Source organism: Onychomys torridus, chromosome 13 (assembly GCF_903995425.1).
Source record: "Onychomys torridus chromosome 13, mOncTor1.1, whole genome shotgun sequence".
In the NCBI taxonomy this organism is placed as follows: Eukaryota; Metazoa; Chordata; class Mammalia; order Rodentia; family Cricetidae; genus Onychomys; species Onychomys torridus.
In genome coordinates this window covers 28,855,552-28,881,721 of record NC_050455.1, presented here as the reverse complement: position 1 = coordinate 28,881,721, position 26,170 = coordinate 28,855,552, and the positions used below count along the sequence as shown (strand labels likewise).

The 26,170-nt window shown below is 37.4% G+C and overlaps 1 protein-coding gene across 7 annotated transcripts in view; it reads left to right on the top strand.

Annotated features, from left to right (window-relative positions):
* The window catches only part of Nr3c1 (nuclear receptor subfamily 3 group C member 1), a 167,930-nt gene that overhangs the window by 115,474 nt on the left and 26,286 nt on the right, over positions 1 to 26,170 (top strand). For 6 of the 7 annotated variants that reach the window (XM_036204621.1, XM_036204619.1, XM_036204617.1 and 3 more), the window contains exon 3: positions 23,977 to 24,143. In XM_036204621.1, the coding sequence (XP_036060514.1) occupies positions 23,977 to 24,143 (167 nt within the window). The remainder of the gene's footprint in view (positions 1 to 23,976; positions 24,144 to 26,170) is intronic. The other variant, XM_036204622.1, reaches the window with a different exon arrangement.

Below are 26,170 nucleotides of genomic sequence, written 5' to 3'. Positions count from 1 at the left end.
CTACTTCAAACTCACTACATAGGTGAGGTTGAACTTGAAATTCTTATGTTCCTGCCTTCAGCTCCCAAGTGCTAGGAGTGAATAAACTTACCAATTGCTTGGCTTTAACCTTATCCTGCTTTTTAATAATTGAGTGTTGTAGTTTATACTTTCAATGGGCATTTTCAAAACTTTTATGAGAAGTCATGTTCAAATCTTATTAGAGTTCCAAACTGTGTTAGCTGAGAAGTTAACTGATAGAGGAAAAGCCAACAGACAACCTGGCAGCTAGGCACAGTGTCGCACACGTGTAATCCCAGGATTTAAGAGGCTAAAACAGGAAACACTTTGAGAGTTCAAGGCCTGCCTGGGCTAGTGAGAGACCATCTCAAAAACAACATTAAAAGAAAAAGTTGTTATCTGGAATGGTTAAGAACCTCTTTGAAAGCCCAGACTGAGGTGAACAATAAAGGACCACACAGTGAATACTGGTCATGTTACCCAAGGATGTGGGTTTCAGATAGACAGTCTCCAGTGGGCAAGAGTTCAAAAGCCTCACCTTGCTGTGTGCATAAAGGAAAGCTTTTCTAGAAAGCCAGATAGGATAGACAGTGGAGCTGTACAGCAAACTGAAGGACTTTATTCTCTACCAAACAAAACAAAACGAAATTTAGAGAAAAAAAATAGTTTGAGGGATTGCATGCAAGCAGCATGTTAGGGATAACATAACATACAAGCAGCATGTTAGCTCTATCAAATATACACTGCTCCCTGCCTGAATTTATTAATGTCTCTTTACATTAACAATGTGTAGTCTTTGAGGTTAGTTTAACCTAAGTTTCTAAATGGGAATGTAATTTGAGAGAACAGCTTTTTCAAGCTGTTCCTTGAGTACCAAAAGATGTACAACCAACAACTATGTTGGTTATTATTAGTTTGCATAATAAAATTAATTGCCCAAAGAGTCACTGTGTATCCTCTAATAGATGTTAGAAATGCACTTAGTATAATGGCATTTAAAAGTAAAGAAAATTATTAGCCCTTTGGCACTATGACACCCTTAAAGTAATTATCAGAGTTGGGCTTCAAACTTAGGGCACTAGTTAAAGGTGTGAGTTTGCAGGTGCAAATTTTATGTGTTTATTTAAAACAGAAGAAAAGGAGATGAGACACTGCTTCTAGTCTTCTTTTAAATCTTTGAGGTGAGACTGCAAAGAGGGGAGTCCTCTGCTGGGGCACCCCTGCAGAGCGCTTTACTCTCATCCTTCCTCTACCTACCTACCTACCTACCTACCTACCTACCTATCTTAAACCAGGTACCATTTACCCTCCCTCCCTCCTCTTCTCCCAGTCCCTCCTCCAAGTCCCCCTAACTCTGTTTTCACACACCCCCTATTCCACTCCTCCTCCTTTTCTGTTTAGGAAAGAACAGGTCTCTCATGAGTGTCAACAAAACATGGCATATCAAGTTGCAGTAAGATTAAGCACCAAGCATTGTATTAAGGTTGAGCAAGGCAACCCAGTATGGGGAATAGAGTCCCAAAAGCTAGTAAAGGAGTTAGAGACAGCCCTTGATCCCACTGATACAGTCCTACAAGAGGTCCAAGCTATACAACTGTCACGTATATGCAGAGGGCCTAGGTCAGCCCCATGCAGGCTCCCTGGTTGTCATTTTAGTCTCTGTGAGCCCCTATGATTCCAGGTTAGTTGATTCTGTGAGTTTTCTTGTGGTGTCTTGACCCCTCTGGCTCCCACAATTCTTTCCCCCACTTTTGCAGGATTTCTCAATCTCCACCATTGACCATTTTTTTTCCTTCCAGTAATGTTTGGTTCTATCCTAGGTCTCTGGGTCATCCAGCCTGTGGGTCCTAGTGCTGGAGACTATGTCAGGGGTGGGCTTACTGTCCTGGCATGGGTTTTAGGCTAGACTGTTCATTGGTTGGCCTCTACCTCAGTCTCTGGGCCACCCTCACCCCAGCACATCCCATAGGCAGTACAGACTGTGGGTCAAAGGTTATATGGCTGGGTCAGTTTCTATTTAAAGTCTTGCCTGGTCATAGGAGGTAGCCAGGTCAGGCTACATATCCCCTATTCCTAGGAGTCTTGGCTGGTGTTGTCCTTGTAGATTCCTGGGGGATTCCCTTACACCAGGTTTTTACTTGACCCTGAAATGCCTCCCCTCTTTTCAGTAGTCTTTTTCAGTACTCTCCTCATAAACACCCCCACTCCAACCTGAACCCATCCCCACCCACCCACAGTCCACTCATGAAATTCCTTCTATTTCCCCTTCCCAGGGAGATCCAGGTGTCCACCCATAAACCATCCTTGTTACCTAGTCTCTCTGGGTCTGTGGATTGTAGCATATGAGTGAGTACATACCATCTTTGTCCTTCTGGTTTGGGTTATCTCACTCAGGATGATTTTTCTAGTTCCATCCATTTGCCTTCAGATTTCCTGGTGTCCTTGTTTTTAACAGCTGAGTAATACCCCTTTTTGTAAATGCATCACATTTTCTTTATTCATTCCTTGGTTGAGGGACATCTAGGTTGTTTCCATATTATGGATATTAAAAATAAAGCTGTTACGAACATTTATGAACATAGTTGAGCAAGTGTCCTTGTGGTATGATTGAGCATCTTTTGGGTAAATGCCCAAGAGTGGTATAGCTGGGTCTTGTGATAGATTAATGCCTAGTTTTCTGAGAAACTGCCACACTGACTTCCAAAGTGGCTGTACAAGTTTGTACTCCCACCAGCAATGGAGGAGTGTTCCCTTTGTTCCACATCCTCTCCAGCATGAGCTGTCCTTGTGTTTCTGATCTTAGCCATTCTGACAGGTTTAAGATAAAATCTCAGAATCATTTTAATTTGCATTTCCGTAATATCTAAGGATGTTGAACATCTCTTTAAGTAATTTTCAGCCTTTGAGATTTCTCTGTTGATAATAACTTATATCTCTACCCTATTTTTAAATTGGATCATTCTTGAGATTTATATTTTGGAAATCAGCCCTCTGTTGGATGGGATGTGGGGTTTGTGAAGATCTTTTCCCATTCTGTAGGCTGCCATTTTGTCCTGTTTATTAAGTGTTGAACTTAGTGCCTTTGTTATTGGTGTCCTGTTCAGGAAGTTGTCTCCTGTGCCAATGCCCTCCCCTTTCTCTTCTGTCAGGTTCAGTGTAGCTGGGTTTAAGTTGAAGTCTTTGATCCACTTGAACTTGAGTACTGTGCAGGGTGATAGATATGGATCTATTTGCACTTAATACATGTTGACATCCAGTTATGCCAGCACCATTTGCTGAAGATGCTTTCTTCTTCCATTATATAATTTTGGTTTATTTGTCAAAAATATGATGTCCATAGGTGTACAGATTTATGTCTGGGTCTTCGATTTGATTTCATTAATCCACCTGTTTTTATGCCAATATCATGCAGTTTTTATTACTATAGTGTTGTAGTAGAGCTTGAAATCAGGGATGGTCGTACCTCTGGAAATTATTTTATTGTACAAGATTGTTTTAGCTATCCTGGATTATTTTGGTTTTCCATATGAAGTTGAGTAGCCTTTGAAGATCTGTAAAGAATTGTGTTGGGATTTTAATGGGGATTGTATTGAATATGTAGATTGCTTTTGGTAAAGTGGCTTTTATTAGTATGTTAATCCTACTAATCCATGAACATCGAGAGCTTTCCATTTTCTGGTATCTTCTACAATTTCTTTCTTCAAAAACTTGAAGTTTTTGTCGTACAGGTCTTTCACTTGCTTGGTTAGAGTTACACCAAGATATTTTACATTATTTGAAGCTATTGTGAAGGGTATTGTTTCCCTGATTTCTTTCTCAGCCCATTTATCATTTGTATAATGGAGGGATACTGATTTGGGAGTGGGAGGTATTTTTGTATCTAGCTACTTGACTAAAGGTGTTTATCAGCTGTAAGAGGTCCCTAGTAGAGTTTTGAGGATTGCTTATGTATACTATCATATCATCTGTGAATAATGATACTTTGACTTTGTCCTTTCCAATTTGTATTTCCTTGGTTTTGTTTGTTTGTTGGTTTGGGTTTTTTTTAGTTTTCTTATTTCTGTAGCTAAAACTTCAAGTTCTATATTGAACAGGTATGGAGAGAGTGGATAACCATGTCTCATTCCTGATTTTTGTGGAATTGCTTTGAGTTTCTCCCCATCTAGTTTGATATTGGCAGTCAGCTTGCTGTCTGTTGCTTTTATTATATTTAGGGATGTTCCTTGTATCCTATTCTCATCTTGTGCTCAAGATGGTAGCAACATGCAGCTCCAACCTCATCATTTCATTGTCTTAGGATCCCTCAATTCTACAGGGCCTCCTGCTTTGCTGACCAGACTCATGTTAACCATGGAGCAAAAGGGGCTGTGACAGCTGAGCAAATAAATTCACCAAATGCAATCAGAAATGCTAGAAATAATGAATGAAATAACATGATTGTATTATTGAAAGTCATCTACAGATTTGATGCAGTTAAGCCCCATCGAACCCCTATGACGTTATTCCCACAACTAAAACCAAAGCAATCTTAAAGGAAAAGAGGACAATACTAAGGGGCAACCAAGTACAAACTTTAATACAAGGCCAAAGTAACAAAACCACCATGATAGTGGTGTGAAAATAAAACCTGTGGACCAATGAACCAGAATAGAGGACCCAGAAATAAATTGACAGTAACATACCTAGCAACAGTCATCTGATCCACATGGGGGCCAAAACATACACTGAAGAAAAATACTCTTCAACAAGTTATTAGGAAAATTGAATAGCCACATGTAAAAGATTCAAACTTGATTTTTACTTCTTACCCTGTACAAAACTCAAAATGGATCAAAGACCTAGTTTAAATTTGATACTACTACAGGAAAACACAGAGGGGAACACTGAAAGATAGATGCATAGGCAAGTACTTTTTGAAAAGGACTGTAGTAGACTAATGTTTTAGTTAAGGTTTCTATTACTGTGATGAGACACCATGATGAAGTCATCTTGGGGAAGAAAAGGTTTATTTCATCTCAGAACTTGTAGTCTATCATCCAGGGAATTCAGGGCAAGAATCTGAAGGCAGAAACTGAAGCAGAAGCCATGGAGGAGTCCTGCTCACTGGCTTACTTCCCCTCCACCCCCCCCCATAGCTTGCTCAGCCTGTTCACCCAGAACCGAGTGCCAATGCCTATTACTGCCTGCAATGAGCTGGGACCTACCACATCAATCATCAGTGAAGAAAATGTCTCTACAGGCTTGCCCACAGGCCAGTTTTGTGGGGATATTTTCTCAATTGAGGTACCCTGTTCCCAAATGACTCTAGATTGGGTCAAGTTAATATAAACTAACCAGCATATCCAAGAAGTGATAGGAAACTGCTATTGCATTGCATGAAATGAGGCAGAATAGGAAAGGGATCAATTTTCAACATAAAGAGATGGCCTATGGAGTGGAAGGAAGTCTTCACAAGCTAGTCACCCAAGAGTAAAATCCAAAATATCAGAAGAATTCAAAAAGTTAAACATCAGGAACAAATACTTTAAAATAATTATAACAGTACAAGTGACCAATAAATCTGTGGGGAAAAAATGTTCAGTGTCTTTAGACATCAAGGAAAGGCAAATTACCCTTGTCAGGATGAGTACCATCAAGAAAACAAGCACTTTTTTGTGGCATCTCCTAGGATTGGCTGTGACAAGATAAAGCTGAATAGCTCCTTCCCAGCCACTGGCTGTCAGATACCCATTAAAATGATGATGAATGCAAGCCTCATACTTTCTATGACAAACACATGGCCACAGAAGTAGATGCTTGATATCCTGGGTGAAGAGTGGAAAGGTCATAAGGTCTGAATCAGTGGCAGGAATAACAAACAAGATTTTCCCATGAAGCAAGGCATCTTGACCCAGAGCACAGTGTGCCTGCTGTTGAGTAAGGAGTATCCTTGCTACAGACCAAGGAGAACTGAAGACAGGAAGCACAAGTCTGTTCATAGATGCCAATCTGAGTGTTCTCAGGGTGGTTATTGAAAGGGGGGAGGTGATGGGGGAAAGAAGGATATGCATGAACTGACAGATACTACTGTGGCTCAGTAGTCTCAAAAGAACTAGCAGAATCTGAAAGCATCTCCAATCTCTCTAAAGAAAGTGATATCCAACAACATGCTGTAAGAAAGCCCTTAAGAAGTTAAGAAGACCAAAGTGCCTAAGATCAGCATCTTTGTTACTCCCTGTGTCCTGTAACACAAACACAGACATATTGCTCTGAAGAAACAATGCACTATGAAAAATGAGGAGGAGGCTGTGGGGTACGTTAAACTTTTACCCAAGAGAATGAAAGAAGCCAAAGAACACCCGGAACAGATCGCCAAGAGATGTAGGCTGTCCTCACTTAGAGTTTCTATTCTTGAGTCTGAGTCCAGTAAAAAAATAAGTCTTTAAAATAAGAAACGATTGGGCCTTGAAAAATAAAAGAAAACAAAGAACATGTCTCAGTACTTCCTCTGCAATAATGAAGACTGAGTCCCTCTTTGGCATCCATAGGGAAAAAAGGCAAGTGTGGTGATGTGTCTATAATCTCAGGGATGCAGAGGCAGATACAGGGATCCCTGCTGCTTGCTGGTCATGTAATCTAGCCAAATTGGTGAGTTTCAAATCCATTGAGAGAGCCTGTCTCAAAGAATAAAGTGAGGAATGATTAAGGAAGATGCCCAACATGTATGTGCACACGCACACATGCTGTTTCCGAAACAAATGCTGGCAAAGAGGGCGGGTGGGTGCTCCTTACATATTGTTATACTGTGGAAATTAGTTTGAGTTGCAGTAATATTTATTTTTAATTAAATATTTTATATTTAATATTAATGTTTTTATATACTTTTAATATTTAATATTTTTAATATTTATTTAAAATATTTTACTAATTCTTTCAGACTCTTACATAATGTATTTTTATCATACTTACCCCACTCCTTCCTCTAAATCCTCTCAGATCCAAAGCTTCTCACTTAAGTCAAACATTGCAGAAATCAGTATGGAGATTCTTATCAGCAACAAAAAGAACCAGAACTACTGTGTGATCGAGCTATATCACTCTTCAGTACATATCAACAGGAGTCAAAGTCAGAATACAACAAAGATATCTACAAATTCATATTTATTTTGTTACAACTCAAAATAGCCAAGTCATAGAATCTGGAGAGATAAAGAGTGTGTGTGTGTGTGTGTGTGTGTGTGTGTGTGTGTGTATTCTTTGAGTATTATGCAGCCACTAAAAAAATGAAATTGTGTTGCTTATATAGAAATGGGTGTAAATCATCATGCTAAGCAAAATAAACCAGACTTGGAAAGACAAATGTTATGTTAAAACTCATTATTTTGTGCTGTTAATGCATATCAATAAAAATTTATATAAAAATATCTTAAGGCCTACAACTTAAAAGATAATACAAATTACATCCCTTTTGTTACATGGAGGATTTTGAACTTCCTACCTTTTACCTTGGTAAAACAATTCAAGTAAACTGTAATTACTACAAAATATTTTTGCATATCTTTGAACATGTAAGTTTCTGCATTTTAAGTAATGTCACATTTGAGGGAGGAAACTGCTCATCATAAAGAATTTCACTCTCCCTAGAAAGGCCTCTGCAAAGTTAATTAATCACAGCCTACATTGTAACTCATGGAGACCAACCATATACAAGCCACCCTCTTAACACTGCTTTAGAAATGCCAGAAGTCAGTTTCCCACAACCAGGTAACATCCTAGCAAACAATCTCACTTGATTATCAGAGTCTAAATGCTTTCTATTCATGAAGAAAATGTCACTCCTTATACTACAGAGTGACTACAGTGTTTCTTGTTTCACAACGGTTTTCCTGTAAGTGTTGGGAATTTTTCTTTTCATTTTTTCTTTTTTTCTTTTTTTTTGAGACAGGGTCTCTCTGTGTAGCTTTGCACCTTTCCTGGATCTCGCTTTGTAGACCAGGCTGGCCTCAAACTCACAAAGATCCAGCTGCCTCTGCCTCCCGAGTGCTGGGATTACAGGAGTGTGCCACCACCGCCCGGCTCTTTTCATTATTTTGATTTTTGACATATTTTAAGACTATTTCATCTTAGCCTTGTGTGGTAGTGCCTGCCTTTAATCCCAGCACTTGAGACGCAGATGCAGGAAGATTTCTTGTGAGCTAGAGGCCAGCCTGGTCTATGTAGAGAGACCCTGTCACCAAATTAAAAGAAAAAAGATATTTTAACCACAACTGGGATCTGACGGTTGTATTTTATCCTCTCTTAATCCAGAGAATGTCCCAAATTTAAATTTGGGCAACTTTAATTTGCTTGGTTTATAGACTGTGCTAGTGTCTGGTTGTTAAGGCCCCCTCTACCTTTCATAGTATATATAACTTAGATTTCCTTTTGCCTTCTCCAGTGAACTAAAGATGCTTCATAAAGACAAACTCTTGTCTTACTAGATTCACTCATGGTCCTAAGCACACAGCATGTTTGCTGACTTCTGATACAGAACCTTGTTTCCCTTGTTTCTTTACTTTATCAGGACTTTCTGATTCAGTCCTTAAACAGCTTGAGGGATCTTTTTGTTGTTAATGTTTTTGGTAGTTTACAGCCTTAAAACCCTTACTTGAGATGTCCAACTTCTCTTCAAAGGTGATTATCAATATATGTCCATGGTAACTTTTGTATCTGTATGGCATCAACATGCAGAACACCAATAGAAGGCAATAAAATCCTGGACTGTAAGTTTGAAAATAGCTTCTTGTTGCCAGGAAGATACCAAGGTGGTGGTGACCTTGACCACTGAACTTGTTTACTAGTCTTGTCTTTATCCTCGAAATGGAGATGTTAAAACAATCATTCTCAGAGATGATGTCAAGATAAAATAATGAGATCATTGATATAGAGCATATATGCCCTGCCAGCCCCAACACACACTGAGAGTTAGCATCAATTCATTAACAGGTCAAGTGAAATCACTAAAAGGAAAGTATTAAAAATTCTTAAAGCATAATATAGTTCTACCTACCTGATATTTCTGTTATTCCTACTGTTTGGACTGTGGCTGTACTTTTGAACATGGCGTCAGTGAGACACTTACGACTCAACCATTGCATCATCTTAGACAAACATCAGCTGGATGTGTGCCAGAATACGGTGTGATAAAATATATTTTCCCCTCTTTTCCATTTTGTTTACTATGAACCTCTACTGAAGTTAAGCCCATAGCACTAACATTTTAGTTGACTTTAAACATTGAGGACATTTGCACATATTATTCATTGCAAATTAAATAATTTCTATTCTGCAATAACTTGTTTGAAATAGTTTTTTTGTCTTTCCTAACAATTCTACTTTTTGAATACTACTTAAGAATATGTAATAACAAATTAATATTGAATAATGTCAACTCTGGTTATAAATATACAATAGAGGATACATATTCTGTTAGAACAGTTTGCAACTGAAGACTTACCACCTGTATTTGAAAGAGATGAAACTTGGGGTGTTTGTGATCCTTGTATACAGACATCTCTTAAAAGACTAGTGGTGAATAGTTATTTTTATATTATTATTGGCATTCCATGTTTTTAAAAGTAGTCAAAGGAAAATGTCATAAATTAAAGAACACTGTAATTATTGACTTGACAGATGCAGCTAAGTCTTATGTAAAGGGAAGATGACATAAAGTTGGTTTGCTTCCTTTAACACTGCATTATCATCCCCTTGCTCGTCTTTGTTTGGAGCTGTAACTTGCTTAATACATACCAAGTTTCTGCCTTCAGCAAGGAGCAGAAGGTGAACTTCCAATGTTAGGGTCTCCACCTTCAGCTGTGGAGAATCTTTGTTCTGTTCACTGTTGCTGTTTATATCTTCATAGAGAAAGCCCTTGAGTTTCCTGCCTGCACAGGGCTGGGGATGGGTGAGGTAACAAAAGGAGCGCTTCCGGGTTTGCAACAGAGATCAAACAGAAAGAAAAACCCATGTAGGAGAAAACATGCAGGGAAAAGGAAACTTCCCTCAAACTGTTGTTTTTTATGTTCAGACATACGAACAGCATTCATCAAATAACAGTGTGGTGCTTTCTAAAAAGAAACCTTCTGAGCCTGCGGCTGAGACCTTAGAGACTAAGACAGTGACACAGATGAAAAGTCAACAGAACAAGAGAAACAGAAAAATAAGATGACCCAGAAATAAAATGACATAGAAAATGGGAAAGCATATAGGAAAGTAAGAGCAGTCTAGGAACTCAAGAAAGAAAATACAAAAAATGACTAAGACAGTACAAGGAAGGAAGTCATCAAAACTAGGATAAAGCAGATAATGTAGAGATTTCCTACTTGTTTATTTAGAATTGTAAAAGTTCAGTGGATTCCAGCATGGTGGTAAGAAATCTCAGTACTTGGGAGGCAGATAAATCTCTGAGAGTTCCAGGCCAACTAGGGCAAAACAGTGAACCCTAGTCTCAGATAAATAAATAACCCCAAACAAAACAAAAAACTACTAATAAAATTCTATGAATCAAATATATTTATATGTAAGAATAGTTATGAAGCTTGCAGTCTTGTAATTCCTAGCCAGGGTAAGAAACAGAAACAAGAAATCCTAGCAACACCCTGGAGGGTTCCAGAGTGACTATACAAGATTATCATTATGGAAGTAACTGTTGTTTGTTTTTTAATCTTTTGGCTCTTTACTCCTTTTTTGTGGGCCTGCCACCCAGCTACCAAATAAACCACACATGGAGGCTTATTCTTTCTTATGAATACCTGGCCTTAGCTTGGCTTGTTTCTTGCCAGCTTTTCTTAACTTAAATTATCCCATCTACCTTTTGCTTCTGTGCTTCTACTTTTTCTTACTTCTGTATATCTTATTTTCACTCTTACACTGTGGCTGGCTGTGTGGCTAGATGGCTGGCCCCTAGAGTCCTCTCCTTGTTCTCTTGCTCCTTGATCTTTTTTTTGCTTCTTTCTTTTTTCTCCTATTTATTCTCTCTGCCTGCCAGCCCTGCCTATCCTTTCTTCTGTCTAGCTATTGGCCATTCAGCTCTTTATTAGACCATCAGGTGTTTTAAACAGGCACAGTAACACAGCTTCACAAAGTTAAACAAATGCAACATAAAAGAATGCAACACATCTTTGCATCATTAAACAAATGTTCCACAGGTTAAACAAATGTAATACATCTTAAAATAATATTCTACAACAAATAACCTCCACCCTAACAAATAGGATACTTAATTATCTTGCTTTTTAGCTACTCTATATTGTTATACTTAAACCTTTGTTTGGGGATTTCATATAAATAGAAGAGTTCATATAAAATAGAAGAGTTATGAATATAATGTCATTTTGTAGTGTTTCTTTGTCTCAACACTGAAGATTGAGTTTTGTTCATATGAGAGAACTATATCCTCAGAGGCAGGACATCTATTCCACAGCTGTGAGCATTTGATTAGTTTCCAGTTTGAGTTTCCAGTGAAAAATGCAACTACCAACATCTTTACATGGTTTGTTGTATGCAATTTTTTTGTGGCTACTCATCCACTGATGGAGTTGCTGGATCACCAGACTTGACAAGATAATGCCAAACTGTCTTCCAAACTAGTTGTACCCCTTAAACTTCATTCCTTCTTATTGCCAAATGTTTCATTTCTACCCGGGTGCTAGGTATGTAATGGACTTCCAGTGTGGCTGGAATTTTAACTTTTTCACTTGTTGGCTCGCTTTTTAGAGTTCCTGGTTTGTAAAGTGTATGTGTGCTATGTTGTTTAATTGGGGTAGGGGAAAGAGTGTCCATTTTTCAAGTGAGTTTTCAGTTCTTTAATTTGAAACTCCTTTTTCACTAGGCTTTAAAGTATTTCTGTGTGTCTGGAGTGCTTTCTTTTTCTTAGACATAGCTTAATTCATTGTCTGCTCACAAGTACTTTTAAGGATAAATAGACATATTTCATTCAACATTCTAATTTTCACATAAGAGGTGGACACCTGTAACCTAACCTACTATTTCTATAAAAAGAAACCTTCAAATGTTCTAACCAAACTCTTGATCAGTCTTTTGATTTTGATAGTTAGGTTTCTCTGACAGATGAATGGAAGTATCTTTATTTTCTAAATGTTCTAACTATTATCTAATCCATCTTAATTTAGTAGATTCGTTATTTCTCAATGTCTGTTTTTAAAAGGATTTGAAACAATATTCTTGGCATAGATTGTGGATTCAATATAAAGAAACAAGGAAAATATTTTAGCTTTCTGGATGAGGATGGTAGTTATGTAGAGTTCATTCCATTTTTTTCTTCCTACCTGGCTGAAAAATTGCAATTGCTTTGGCATGTATCATTCTATGGTATATGATACTATTTCTTGTTGAAAGAAGAAAATTAAATTATCTACTATTCAAAATGTGATCCTGTAACCCATAAATATAGTTACCCAGCTGATTTCAACTTCCCACTGCAGTGGCAAGATGTGAACCCTTTTGTTTCCTCTCCTGTTGAATTCCCCTAAGTTACCATTCCTCATTATTTTTGGCATTAGAGTTTCTGTAATTACTGAAATGGACACAAACTCTATAATGGACATAAACTTTTCCTTGCATTGATCACATTCTTGAGCACTCTAAGGAAAACCAACATTCAAATAAGGTTTGTCCTCAGCGAATATTCCTACCCTCTTCCCTGTTCATAGAAGACGAGTGGACAGATTCCTTCCTAATGTTTATCAGGAACCTTCTCTAACCACTCCATTGTAATTTTAAAATAGCTTCTTTTCATAACTCTCTGTGCTCTTAAATCTAAGGGCTGAAATGTTATGATACACTATGATTCTGTAGCCAACATTGCCCTCAAATCAGGGCAGTCCCCTGTCTCAGACTCCCAACTACTGGTGTTATAGTTAATGCCACTAAGTCCAGTTTAGTCTTTGATTCTTACAGAAAGTATTGGGAAAGTTCAAAACAAACAAGGTAATAAATACTGAGACTTAACAGCCTAACTCCTGCAATAATGTCCATCTAACAGTTTACAGTTCACCTGGTAATGTTTCCATGTTACATGTCAGTTTTCAATATTAAAGATATTAGAGAATCACTTATCAACAATAAAATGGTGTGGGGTTGTCAAAGATGTAAGTGCTAAATCAATGACTTGTCCTCCATACACCAATTGTGTGATCTAGGTTTTAGCAAGTGGTTTTGTATTCTCTTTTAAACCCTGAATAAAATTTTTGGAACAGTCATTGTCTTTTGGTTCCTTCTCCCCTCTCCTCTCCCCTGCCAAGACAACTTCTGCAATGTTTTTTACTTTATTATGGCCTACTGCAGGACTTTACACATTAACTCATTTTAATGTGAAAATATTTTATGTACAACTGCAAAGAAACAGCTACACAGATAGCTCAACCTCCCCCAGAACAGAAGGGCTGAAATACCAAAGTTCGCTGAGTTATTTGATAAACTCGAGAATGTTTTTTCTGTAGAAAATAGTAAACATGATAACATTTCCCAGTAAGCTCATTTAAACTAAATAGTAGCTGAATTCTACATATATTGTTTTAAATTCAGGAACTGAGAAGAAACCTTACCTTCATTTCTTCAAAGAACTATGTTTTACTTAAGTCGTGGAAATGAATTCCTAATAGCCTTCCTCCTTACTGTTTCATTAATGGCAGGTAATTTTTCTATGAGCTAATCCATAGTCCACAAGGGGTTTTAAGCATTACTTCTGAAAGTGCAACCAGCATGCCATTTCATCTGCTTGCTATAACAGGAATCTCTAAATAGTGAAATGTTCACTGCTATTAAAGCATATTACTTGTAATTCCAAATTGTGACTTTAAGTGATTTTTTTTAAGCTGCAGTTTTAAATACTGCTTTGGCTGTTTTTAAATCGTGGACTGTACTTTCAAAGTCTTGGGTTTGGGAGCTGCTGTTGACAAAAATGTCCTATCAACAGTATAGTGTTCAGTAGCTTTGTTTTCTGTGCACAGAACCAACCACTCACATAAGAAGGCATTCTGATGACACTTTTTAGGATAGGATTTAGTTAAAAAATATTTTTAATACTTCTATGAAGATATAAACTTTGAGCTTTAAAAGTTTGTTTCAGACAATATAGTATTTCATTTGCTTTTTTTTTTTTCTTGGTTTGTCGAGACAGGGTTTCTCTGTGTAGCTTTGGTGCTTTTCCTGGAACTTACTCTGTAGCCCAGGTTGGTCTTGAACTTTACAGAGATATGCCCGCCTCTGCCTCCCAAGTGCTGGGATTAAAGGTGTGTGCCACCACCACCCAGCTTTCATATGCTTTTTAAAAGGAGATAATTTGTATATGGGTGTTTTGGCTGCATGTATGTATGTGTACCATGTGTATACCTAGTGCTCATGGAGGTCATTAGAGGGTGTCAGAACCCCTGGAACCAGTTACCGATGATTGTGAGCCACCATGTGGGTGCAAGGAACTGAACCTGATCCTCTGGAAAAGCACCCAGTGGTCTTTATCCTTGAGCCAACCTTGCAGCCCCTGGGTTTACTCTTAAATATTCAGAATAGTTTGAGAGGAATAGTTAAAAGCCAGCAGAATCACTGTTCTTTGATTATAAATGCTTACCACTTTCAAAGCTGCAGATAGCACATTCCCATTGCATCACCAGGCACAATGCCTTCTCAAGAGCATCATCTGTGCCCATGGAGCTTTACATTCAGAAAAATTCTCCAACAAAAATCACACCTATTTTTAATTTTTTTCCAGTCCCATGTTGTTTCTAATGTTAGTGAATTCAGATTTAGAAGAAACACAAGTTACTGTCATAGGAATATTCTGATATGAACTATAGTAATCTAAACTTTTTTGGACTCTGAAACAAAAAATTTGCTTTTTATTGCAAAATTTATAGAAGTAAAACTACATGATAGCTTATATTCTTATCTTTTGAATTATTGAGAATATATATGTGGGATGAGTATATAAATCATATATATACATATACACACACATACACATGTACTCTATGTATATACATGCAACATGTACATGCCATAGTGTCCTAAAAGTCCATACAATATTCTATGTTACTCTTCTGTAGTTAGCCAAACATTTGTTTTTGATGTGTGCTAAAAGTGAAATGGCAATCAACCTAAAATCTTGAATTCAGATTCAGACACTCCTTCCTACTGGTGTATTACATGGAGAGTGCCCTGGGACTGGTGTTCTTTAAAAACATCCCCGTCTTAGTTTCCACACTTTTACATGTCAACAGTGACATTGTCTCTGGGGTCGCTTATGAGGATCACAGAATCTGTGTATCAAGTGCCTAGCACAAAACTTCTAAATAAATGGTACCTGTTACCTTACAGTTGAGTTGGAGATATAAATTCTGGTACTTTAATGACCTTTAAACTGAAGCATCAGAATTTTTGGTTTTGTCAGTCTGTTTAACATCAGTTAACAAATTAACATACCCATATTGTTTTTCTAATAGCAGGAGTGTTTTCCACTCACAGATCTGACAGTGTGATTAGACATTCCCCTCCAGCTCAGGCTGTGTAATACTAACTTCATTCTACTTAAATTAACTATTTAATATTTCTGTTCTAGCTTAGAAAATGACTTCCCTGTAACTGCTCATACCCACCTTGATACCTTAGAGGAGTAGTTTATTTTATTTAAAAATATATTCTGAAAAACCCCAGGGCCCAATACTTGAGTCCAGCGTACAGTGTACTCCAGAGCTCCTCTGAGAGCAATGATGGTGCTGAGTGCATAAGCCATGTCTCTGCTTCTGGATCGTCGATGTGTGCTCACCATGATTACAGTAATTCAACACAATAAGGACCTAAGGACAATGTAAACCACCCTAGATGTTTTTGGACCTGTAAGTTACAAATGTACTTTTATAAATAATTTGTACTCTATTCACAGATAGGAGAGGATGAATTAGAACTGAATTTTCATATTTACCTCAGTAGTATCTTCTTGGTGCCCACATAATTTAAAAAAAATTATCACCTTTAAAGGTTACGATCTTCCGAATCCTTACTAAGCAACTATCAGGCATAGCTGGATTCAAATCCATGTGGTATTTTATGAATCAACTTTGGTAAACAATAGCTTAACTCCTTTATTCTCAGTCTGTAAATTAAATTTAGTACTGTGTATGTAAGTTCCTATTATGAATCCTGGCACATGGAATTAAAATCTGTAATTTGCAGTATGGTTATTGCTGTGACTGCAGAATATTGTTGAGGTTTGACTGAAAATCCTGTGCCTTTAAGCAGTCCCCATTCTAAAGCCTAGCTGTGTATTTCTTGATCCACTAGTGGGAATTCTAATAAATGTGTCTCTCTGCAGTTATCAGATATGTATATTATTATCACAGTCAGCACTGTGAATATTGAAGGACTAAGGGAAGGATCAAACGAGACTCATCTCTTAGTAGATTGGCATCACAGAAACTAGCACCTCACACTAACGTGAGACTTAAGCTTTAGCCTGCGATGGGATAGAATCAATATGGTCTTAAATGAAGTCGAAGCTTGTTCTGAGGGATTCTTTCTTTTGTGCTAAATATAGACATATTATTCCATTCCTTTTGTTCTTAGAAATACCTCTGGAAATTTTAGGAACTAACTGGATAGGCATTCATTTAACACAGTTGTAAACCAACTCTCTGCCTTTAAAAAAAAATCAAATTAGGATTAAAAGTGAACACAGGGAATTTCCTTCTTTTACTCTGTGTTACTGAGACATGAAGTAGAAGGCATTGCTCCTCAATCTCAAGATCACAGTTTGTCACCTTATCATAGTGGAAGTAGAGTAGTGGTTCACAACGCTAATTTAGTGTAGGAACGACCATACAAGTGTGTAGGGGAGCAGGAAGACATGACTGGACTTTCCTGACTCATTCAGTGTAACTAAATCTGTAATATTGACAACAGGGTCCATATCATAAGATTATGTATGCTGTTCTACTTAGTCTTTTTCATAAAGAATACTTGGCAACACCCTTTATTGGGTATAATTATATAAACACTTATCATACTGGGTGCTTCAATTCTTTCCCAGATAAGATAGGGCATTTTATTTAGCATATTTATACTTCACATCTTTATTAGAACCAGGTACAAGAGGCTCATTGTATGTAGAAGCTCAAGACATGGGTTCTGTATCTCTTCAAAGGAATTACTAATAGGAAAAACATACACATACACATCACAAAGTACCAAGGCCACCTCTGTAAAATCTTAAATGGCAATGTTTGAGTCCCAAAATCTTGTGGTTCAGAAATGCCACAGTAGATGCTTCAGGATAGGGGAACAGGTCTCGGCAAAGACTCCCAGGAAAAAGTTGGTATGCACTAGGCACTTTGTAAATATTTATACAACACAGGTTCTCTGAAATGACACACCAAATGGTTTGTGTTTGTAGAAAGACATATGATTGGAAAAAAGAAAGAGGCCAGACTGTGAGCCATATTGTGCTTGTAGTGTACACATTGGAGAAGCCCCTAGACTTTTAATTAGGACAGGAATGGATGTTTTGGCAGCATAGAGATTGGTTGGAATGGAAAGAGAAGAGGCTAAGAATAGGACAACTTAGGACAAGTCACTGCAGTGGTGAAAGCATATATTTAAGGTGATCACAGGACAGGAACGAGAAAATTGGCATAGTATATAAGAGTAAAAAATAGAGCCTAGGCTATGAGACTGTATCCAAGACAACAATGACAAAATAATAGGTAGGATATGAGAAATGGCTAAAATTGGTAAAAAAAAATCTCCTTATTTATGTGTGGGCTACTAAACATAGTAAGGGAATTCAGATCTCTAAGACTCAAATAAGAAAGCTGAATGTGATGGTATACGCCTATAGTCTCATCTCTCAGGAGGAAGCTGGGGCAGGATTGTAAGTTCATAGGCAGCCTTGGCTACAAAGTGTTAGTTGCAAGATGGATGATATTATTGGTATGATTTCAGACATGTACGCTGTTAGCTGTTTGAAATTATTTTACAGATTAACCCTATTTCAAGTAGGAATACAAACACTTCAAAGATGTGAGGGTATATGTTTGAAGCCAGCAGTAACTCACCATTGTCTCCATCATATTCTTGCCTTCTCTGAAGATGTCATACTCAAAATGAAACCCTTTGCAGTTCAGGTCCTAGAAAACCAGTTATTTTTCAGAGTGTTCCGAATAGTAAGAAACATCAAAGAGAAAGAAAAGGAAATCTTCATTCCAGAAATAACCATGTAATGTAAACTTTCCTTACCAATCTTCCTCCTTACCAAAACTGTCCTTAACCAATCTTCATCTTGATGTACTATTTAAAACATCATTGCTCCTCCTTAAAACTCAAGTTTCATTATGCAAACTAAGCTAACAGAACTGAGAACATGGGGGGGTGTAATTTACAAAATTTGTAATATTTTCTCCTCTATGAATGATAACACTGTTGTTAGTAGTTAAATTACTTAGCATAGACTGTTCATGAGGAAAAAATACTGTTTTTCTGTGAAGTAGAGATTGGGTGACCATTTATTCTCAAATAAATATACAAGATCCCAAAAGTCATTTACAGATCAAAGTGTATCCTTTACTACTCAAAACCACTTGGAAAATGTGTCCTGCATATTTGGTGTATATTAGCTAAAGACTTTGATTTTTATGGTTAAGCAGATTAAACCGAGAGAACTGCCATGACAAGCCTTTGGTGTGTCAAAAGTCAGAGAGGAACTCTCCACTTTTGCCCATCCTCACTGACAATCCTTGGGGCCCATTACTGTCCGTAGGTGTGCTACTGTAGCTTGACATGCGTAAGTGGGTGTAAATGATGGACAGTGTGGAGATAGGATCTTTATTTCATATTTTACATAAAAATGGACAACATCCAAACAGCTCATTTGATAAATGAACATAATATATCACAGATAATTTCACTCCACATTAGCCTATAATTTCTTAGCTTAAACTGAAAGATTAGGGGAGAAAATTGGATCTCATCCCACCTTTAATCATGGATACAAATCATTTGGTTTTCAGAATCCTCACCAAATAACTTTCTGATCCATGCAAGTGAGAAATTAAGTGTTTTCAAAAGAAACATGTTTTTTTCCCTCCTACCTTATTAAAACCTTAGAGAAAGGTTCTTTATGTAACCTAAAATTGAAACCTCTCTCCATAAACGCAAAGCAGAGAATAAATAACCAGTCTTTCTTGCCTTGCTAAAATAAGATAAAATGTGTCCTACTGAAACCATAGAACAGAAATGTGGTGAAAATCTTCCCCTAGAGTACTTTGACATTTGGTTTGAAAGCTATTACATAGCATATTATTAAACAAATCAGTTATCTTTTAGGTAAAGCAAAGATAAACAGAGACAGAAAATATAGTCACCTGGTGTGTGCAGCTGAGTATTTACATTTTTCCTAGTGAACAAAGATAAGAAAAGTACAGGTGACTTTAATGTGTAAAATCCACCTTTTACTGCTAGCCCTAGAGGGGAAAATTAAATTACTGACCCAAGCTAATTTTATCGTTGATAACCAGGCCTGTGTATTCTCTGGCTTCAACTCCATTTTGAACCTTTCTTTGGACTTGTCTGGACTAAAAGACTACAGTGGATACCTTAATAAAACAATCATTCCTTTAAAAAATTTTACTACTGTTTTGAGAATTTCATTATGACTACTGTTTATAATATTTCTCTCCTCCCTCCACTCCACCATGTCAGCCCTCTACCCTCTCAAATTCATAGTCTGTTTTTCTTCAGTTATTGTTGGTGCGTGTGTGCGTAGGTGAGTGTGTGTATAAAATATAACCTGAGTACATTACTGTCGCTCAGATGTCTATTTTTTAGGGCTGACTACTTGGTGTTAGCTAATTAGCAGGCATATCACTAAGGAAGACTGACTGTCTCTAGGGGTAGGACCCTGTGAGATACCCTCCTTCCATGTTGGCATGTAAACTGGTACTGTCATTCAGGTCTTATTTAGGAAACCATATCCTTGAGATTTCATGAGGACAGCTCCCCTGTCCATATGGAAGACACTACCTCACAGTAGATGCCGTGTCCTCTGGCTGTTACAATCTTCCTCTTCCCTCTCCCAAGATATTCTGAGTCTTAGCTGTAAGAATTGTGTTCTAAATTTCATCAATTGAGAATGAGCACCACACACTTTAAAAATGTTTCTGGTTCCTGTTAGATTTTTTTTATTTATCCATACCAATTTATGTGCTACAAGGTTTTGGCAAAGCTTCTTCAACCTCAGCATTGCTGACATCTGAAGCTAGGTAATTCTGTTATTGAAAGCTATCTTGTACACTGGAGGATGTTTATCACATCTTGGACCTTTATCTCTTTCAAAGTAGCTTTCCCTCATTTGTGAGAAATAAAAATGTCTTCAGACATTGCCAGATATCCCCTAGGAACAAAAATTGTCCCCTGTTGAGAACTACTGCCTTGTGGCATTTGAACAAATCTGACAAGCTGATGAGAATATACCTGTTCCATTAGTAGTTGTTAAAAATTAAACCAGCGAGGCAGCTGTATTTCCAAGATTTTTCTGTGGTAGTTAATACTTGTTTTCTGAGGTAGATATCTTGCGCTACATTGAAAAATTATTGATTAAATTCACTTAAATTGAAGGCTAAGCCAACCACCACACTTGAGTTTGTAAACATTTAATATCTCCTTATCCTTTAGAGAAAAGCCTCAAGTTTAGTACATAATACCATTTTCTTTTGTTCAGTTCATTAACTTCCCATTTAGAAAAGAACAATTGAGAATTTAAAGATACTAAATTATTACCAAGCTATCGTGTTATCACCCCATGTTCTCCATGACAGCAAATTCTCACAGTTTATTCTAAGCACCCACAGGAGTCCCCAAGACCCTATCAGAATATTTTTGTGATGATATTTGCACTAATGAACTTAACATATATTCATCATTGTATTAACTATTAACTCATAGTTAAAAGAGGTCAAGTCCACTGAACATCCTTGAAAAAGCAAAAAAAATGGTTAATTATGTAAATTGTGTCATAATTTGGAGACATTGGACTAGACTTTAGACTTAAGTTTTCTGTTCTCCGTAAGAAATTAATGAACATGTATGCTTCAATTCCTTGCTGTGAGGATGAACTATACACGAGAGTTCTAACATGTTATTTTGGTTCCACAACATATTCACGGGTGATGCTTCTCAGCTTACAGATGAGAAAACTGAAGCTCAAAGTAGTAGACCCTTTCCAAAAGCTATACCGGCTGTCAAGTGGGACTGCTAAGGTCTGAAACAGATCAGTGTTCTCACTCATCAACTACATGCCACTCTTCCCATGACCTCATCTGGGGATGGTGACATCTTATCACAAGGTTATTGAGAGGCTAAATGAGATTCTCTTCATGGCAGTGTTCTTAAACCATGATGTACTATAAAATACTGTTTAAAATTCAAATAGATACATATATTTTATACATATGTGAATACCATATATAAAACTGGTAAAGGAAACTTTGTAGAATTGACCTTAAAAATCTTTAAACAATGTGCTCATTTTCCATAAACTAAATATACAAGCAACTTGCTGCTCCCTAAAAATAGATGTCAGTTGAGAAGAGATTGGCTGAGCAGGAATAGGAGCATCTTCAGAACAGAAGCTAGGGAGTTTTGCTCCCTTAGCACATTGCTACACTCTGTGCTCATCCCAGGGCCTTCCTACTCCAATGGAGAACTCTGGCCCAGAGCAGCAGCTTTACAAGTCTGCATTAACCAGAGGGTATGCCCAACCACATCAGTCATTTCAGGAGCTTCTCTTCTATTAGAGGCTCTCAGTAGTATGCAGTCAGTCCACTTGCCCAAATCTAGCAAGGAATCAATACCTTGTGATATGGAAACAAGCAGAAAGTCTATTGACAGTGCTCAGAGAACAATGTGAAACCCTCGAGCCTATTCCCAGAACTAAATGGTGGGAATGCTGCCCTATTGATTAAGCCGCTAGGTAAACAGACAGTTGGCTTCATTTGAGGATTAAGTTTAGGCTGAACCCTGGGTTTAATGACTGACTTACTAGAATTACAGCACATTTTTGTTTGTTTGCTGAGACAGGGTCTCACAGGGTTTCCCAGAACCGGAAGATCCATGGGCCCAAATTTGTAGCAGTCTTTCTGTTTTAGCCTCCTAAGTATTAGGATTAGAGGGATAAGTAAAAACTCCCAGCTACAGTTACTACTTTTTAATTTTTATTCCTAAGTAAATTTAGCAACAGAAAGATATTTACTTGTTATTTCTAACTAATAGAGCAAACTAAAGAAATTGCTGTAGTTGTCAATGTATTAATCTTTTTTTTTTTTTTTTTTTTGCATTTGAGATTTAGTACTGTCCTGGGCTGAAATAAAAGCATGCATAAAGGATGAAAAGACAATCCACGTTTACTCTAGCTTATTCCAAAATGCTATCTCTTAGGGAATAAAGTGAGCAAAGTTCAGAGAGAGTATGTGAGTTTGTATTTGTGAACTGTCTTATATAAGTAATAAACGACATACTTCAACATGAAGAGTTCTAGACCCAGCAAGTTGATACTGCCTGTATTTTTGAAAGTCTGTTTGAGAGCACATAGATAAGCAACAGTGTAATTTGAAGCAGGAGGCTGGAGATTCTTTTTAGTTAGATACATACATACATACATACATACATACATACATACATACATACGTGTGTGTGTGTGTGTGTGTGTGTGTGTGTGTGTGTGTGTATTAATTGCAGAGTCAGCATGTGTGATAAGAGTTCCTTAGGACAATCCAATATTGAAAACCATCATCACCACTTGATAGGAAATGCAATAGTTAATTTATCTTGTCTTTATTGCTGTAGGTAAAAGATAAACATCCACTGTTCTTATTGAAAGTTTAAGAACTTTAAACTAATATAAACTAATAAGCACTACACCTTACACATTCTGTGGTGGTAAGAAGTTTGCAAAATGGAAAGTAGGGTCTGGTCAGAGCATTAGACTCACACTTGACATTGCTTACCTTAGGGCATTCTGATTGAGAGAGAGCAGGATGGTCATTCTTTGAGTTGAAAATTAGACTTTTTTTTCCAATATATACAGTAATGTTTCTGGAATAATCTTTTCCATGGCATAAGAAACTATTGTTTCATCTAGGAACAACTTAATGAGCTGGTATGTAACTTTTTAATATACTAGAGAGCATGGATAGAATGATAATGGTTCTTAATATGAGAACTTAAAATTAAGAGGAAAAAAGATTGGTGTCCTAAGTAATTAAAGAGATAGAAGGAATTTTGGGGGAGGGGCATGGTAGAAATAGTCTTTCTTGATTTTTAATGGTAGTTACAGGTCTAATCCATTTTTTAAAAATATCTTGCTAATTGCACACTTAGAGAATAATGCATATTATTATATTTAAATAGCAATTGTATTCTAAGTGAACTACAACATCATTTATTTAGGAGCCACAAAAAGAATTTGCTGTTGCACTTCATATTTTATTTTTTGATTACTGTTGCATGTTTATATTTTACATGCATGGGAGATTGCAGGTATGTAGAGACCAGAGCAGTTCCTAGAGTCTGTATCTTCTGTGACTCTGCACCTTTCTGCCTTGAGACAGGGTCTCTCATTGACTGAGAACCTTACAGTTTCAGTTAGGCTGGCTGGGAGCCCTTCATAACCACCTCTCTCTGTTCCCCGGTGCTGGGATTATAGGCATGCACAGTTATGCCCTACTTTGCATAAAGGTGGTAGGGGTTTGAACTCAGGTCCTTACTTCTGCTGGGTAGGTAATCTTAACCACTGAGCAATCTTGCCAGCTCCTGCATTTCATATTTTATATAGAAAAATAATGTTTAAATATATTTAGATAGGGTATTCGAACATGGAGTGAAAAGGAAAAGCAAATGTATTCTGACATTCCTTTCATGGTGGTGACAGCCCTAACACTGTTTCTCCTCTTTTAGCCCTGGAATGAGACCAGATGTCAGCTCTCCTCCCTCTAGCTCCTCAACAGCAGCGGGACCACCTCCCAAACTCTGCCTGGTGTGCTCTGATGAAGCTTCCGGATGTCATTATGGGGTGTTAACCTGTGGGAGTTGTAAAGTATTCTTCAAAAGAGCAGTGGAAGGTAGTGTGTGTTTTGAAGAGTTTCATTTTTGTTTCATTTCTGCTTTATTTTGTTTCTTTTTCTCATAGTAAATTTTGAACTGCTCATTGTATGCAAAGTCCACCAAGGCTAGACACCAATGTAGGGGCAAGCATGGTGGCTCTTAAGGCCTCCATTGGGAAGAGGAAGAGAAAGGAGGAAGGAGCAGACCTAGAATAAATTGATAAAAGTCCAGGCTGAGAAGGAACTAAAGACGACATTGTAAGGAATACTGCTATGTGAACTGACAGTTTGCTAAGACTGGACAGTCCGAGAATGGTGGGTTTTCATTCCCTACAACCACGGTGGTTTCAAAGCTACCAGCTATTCCAGTCAGGCAAAAATGAGGGACACTGGAACTGGGAGGAACAGCATTCTTTCTTTCATTTCCCCTGCTGAATAGGAGGTCAGTACTATAAATACCATAAGACCTGATCTGCCCTCAGAGAGTTCACAGTCCACTCGAGTAAAGGCTGAATTAACAATTCCAAGTACAGAGGCTATCATACAGAAGTAGTCTTAAAAGTGATTGCGCTGTAAAAATGATCCAGGGTGACCATGTGCTGGTGGGTGCACACCCCAGGAGGAAAGATTAGTATTAGAGATATTTTATATACCCTACCTAGAAGCATCTTAATAGAAGTAAACCAGAAAATAAAGCCAAATTTATCTCTGAAATATAATACCATTACAGTCCACTGTTCTTAATTCTTATTTAAAATTAACTCCTTCACTTATTTTTAGGTAAAAATTAGTATTAACTATACTCTTTTAAAAAACTGTTTATCATTTAATTATTTCAGCAGAGCATGATGGCTAGGTTAGTAAGAAAAGGCACTTCCCAGCTCTAAAATCCCGTCAGTTTTGGTACTCTAACTCAAATTTTTATCTAGACATGTAAAATCCCTATACATAGTTTGTAGCATTTCTTTTTTAAAAGACAGGTATATTATGTATTTAACATCACATTTTTAACACATACTAGAAATTATACTTAGCCCTCATATTGGCATTATAAATACCCAAACATAAATCTGAGTAACTTTTAAACACTTGTTATATAAGATGTATAGAGAATAGATATTTTCTTCCTTTTTTTTTTTTAAATTTAAGATACTGGGAGTACTCCCATTTCCTTTCCATATGCTCCCATGCCCTGCCAGTCCCTTTTTCTTGGATTCATTTTACCCCCAGTGTCTATAGCTTTATTGTAGAATATAAGGTAGATAGTTATCAATGACTCCATTTTCCATGTGTGAAATACACACATATCAAATCAGTTATGGCCCTGTGAGCACTTAGATCCTCCTAGGAGCTATGTCTGGCAGACAAGCAGTCAGGTTTGAAGAGCTGAAGTGGCAAAGCTGGGATTCCAACAAAGTGGTCTCCAAGTAAGGTCATCGTCTCAGAACACTGACTCTCAAAGACACATATGACAAGCCCTTGACACTGCCACTTCATAATATAGGTAGATGCTGAAATAAAAGTAATCACAAGACATTTAACTAATCACTACCATGCTCTGAGTAACTTTTGGTGTGTTAAACACTGCATCATCTGCATAATTATCTCAAAGATTTACAAATTTTCCAACCCTTCTTAAGAGAACAAACTCCAAAAAGTTAATGTTTTCACAAAGTTTTTTTGGCATCCCACTAATACATGCCCCACTATACTACACTGCTGCTGAGAAGAGCTATAGAAGTTTAAGCTGATTGTATTACTTTATGTTTAATCCCAGGACAGTTGGTAGTCTGTGTGTTCTACATGCTCTTTGTTGTGTTCCCACATCCCATTCCAGTTTGATCTATGAAATATTTTACTGGTCACAGAAGCCAACTGTGGTAGGATACGGGAAGGGACTTCACTACTCTATACCAGGAGACAGATACACTGGCTATCTGTTAGTCTGGCTGTTCCACCTATCATTAATGGAAAGCCACAATCACATGCTAAAAGTAGATTTTAGCCCACAGTACCAGTAACAGCAGTAATAAGAGGCTTTGAATGAT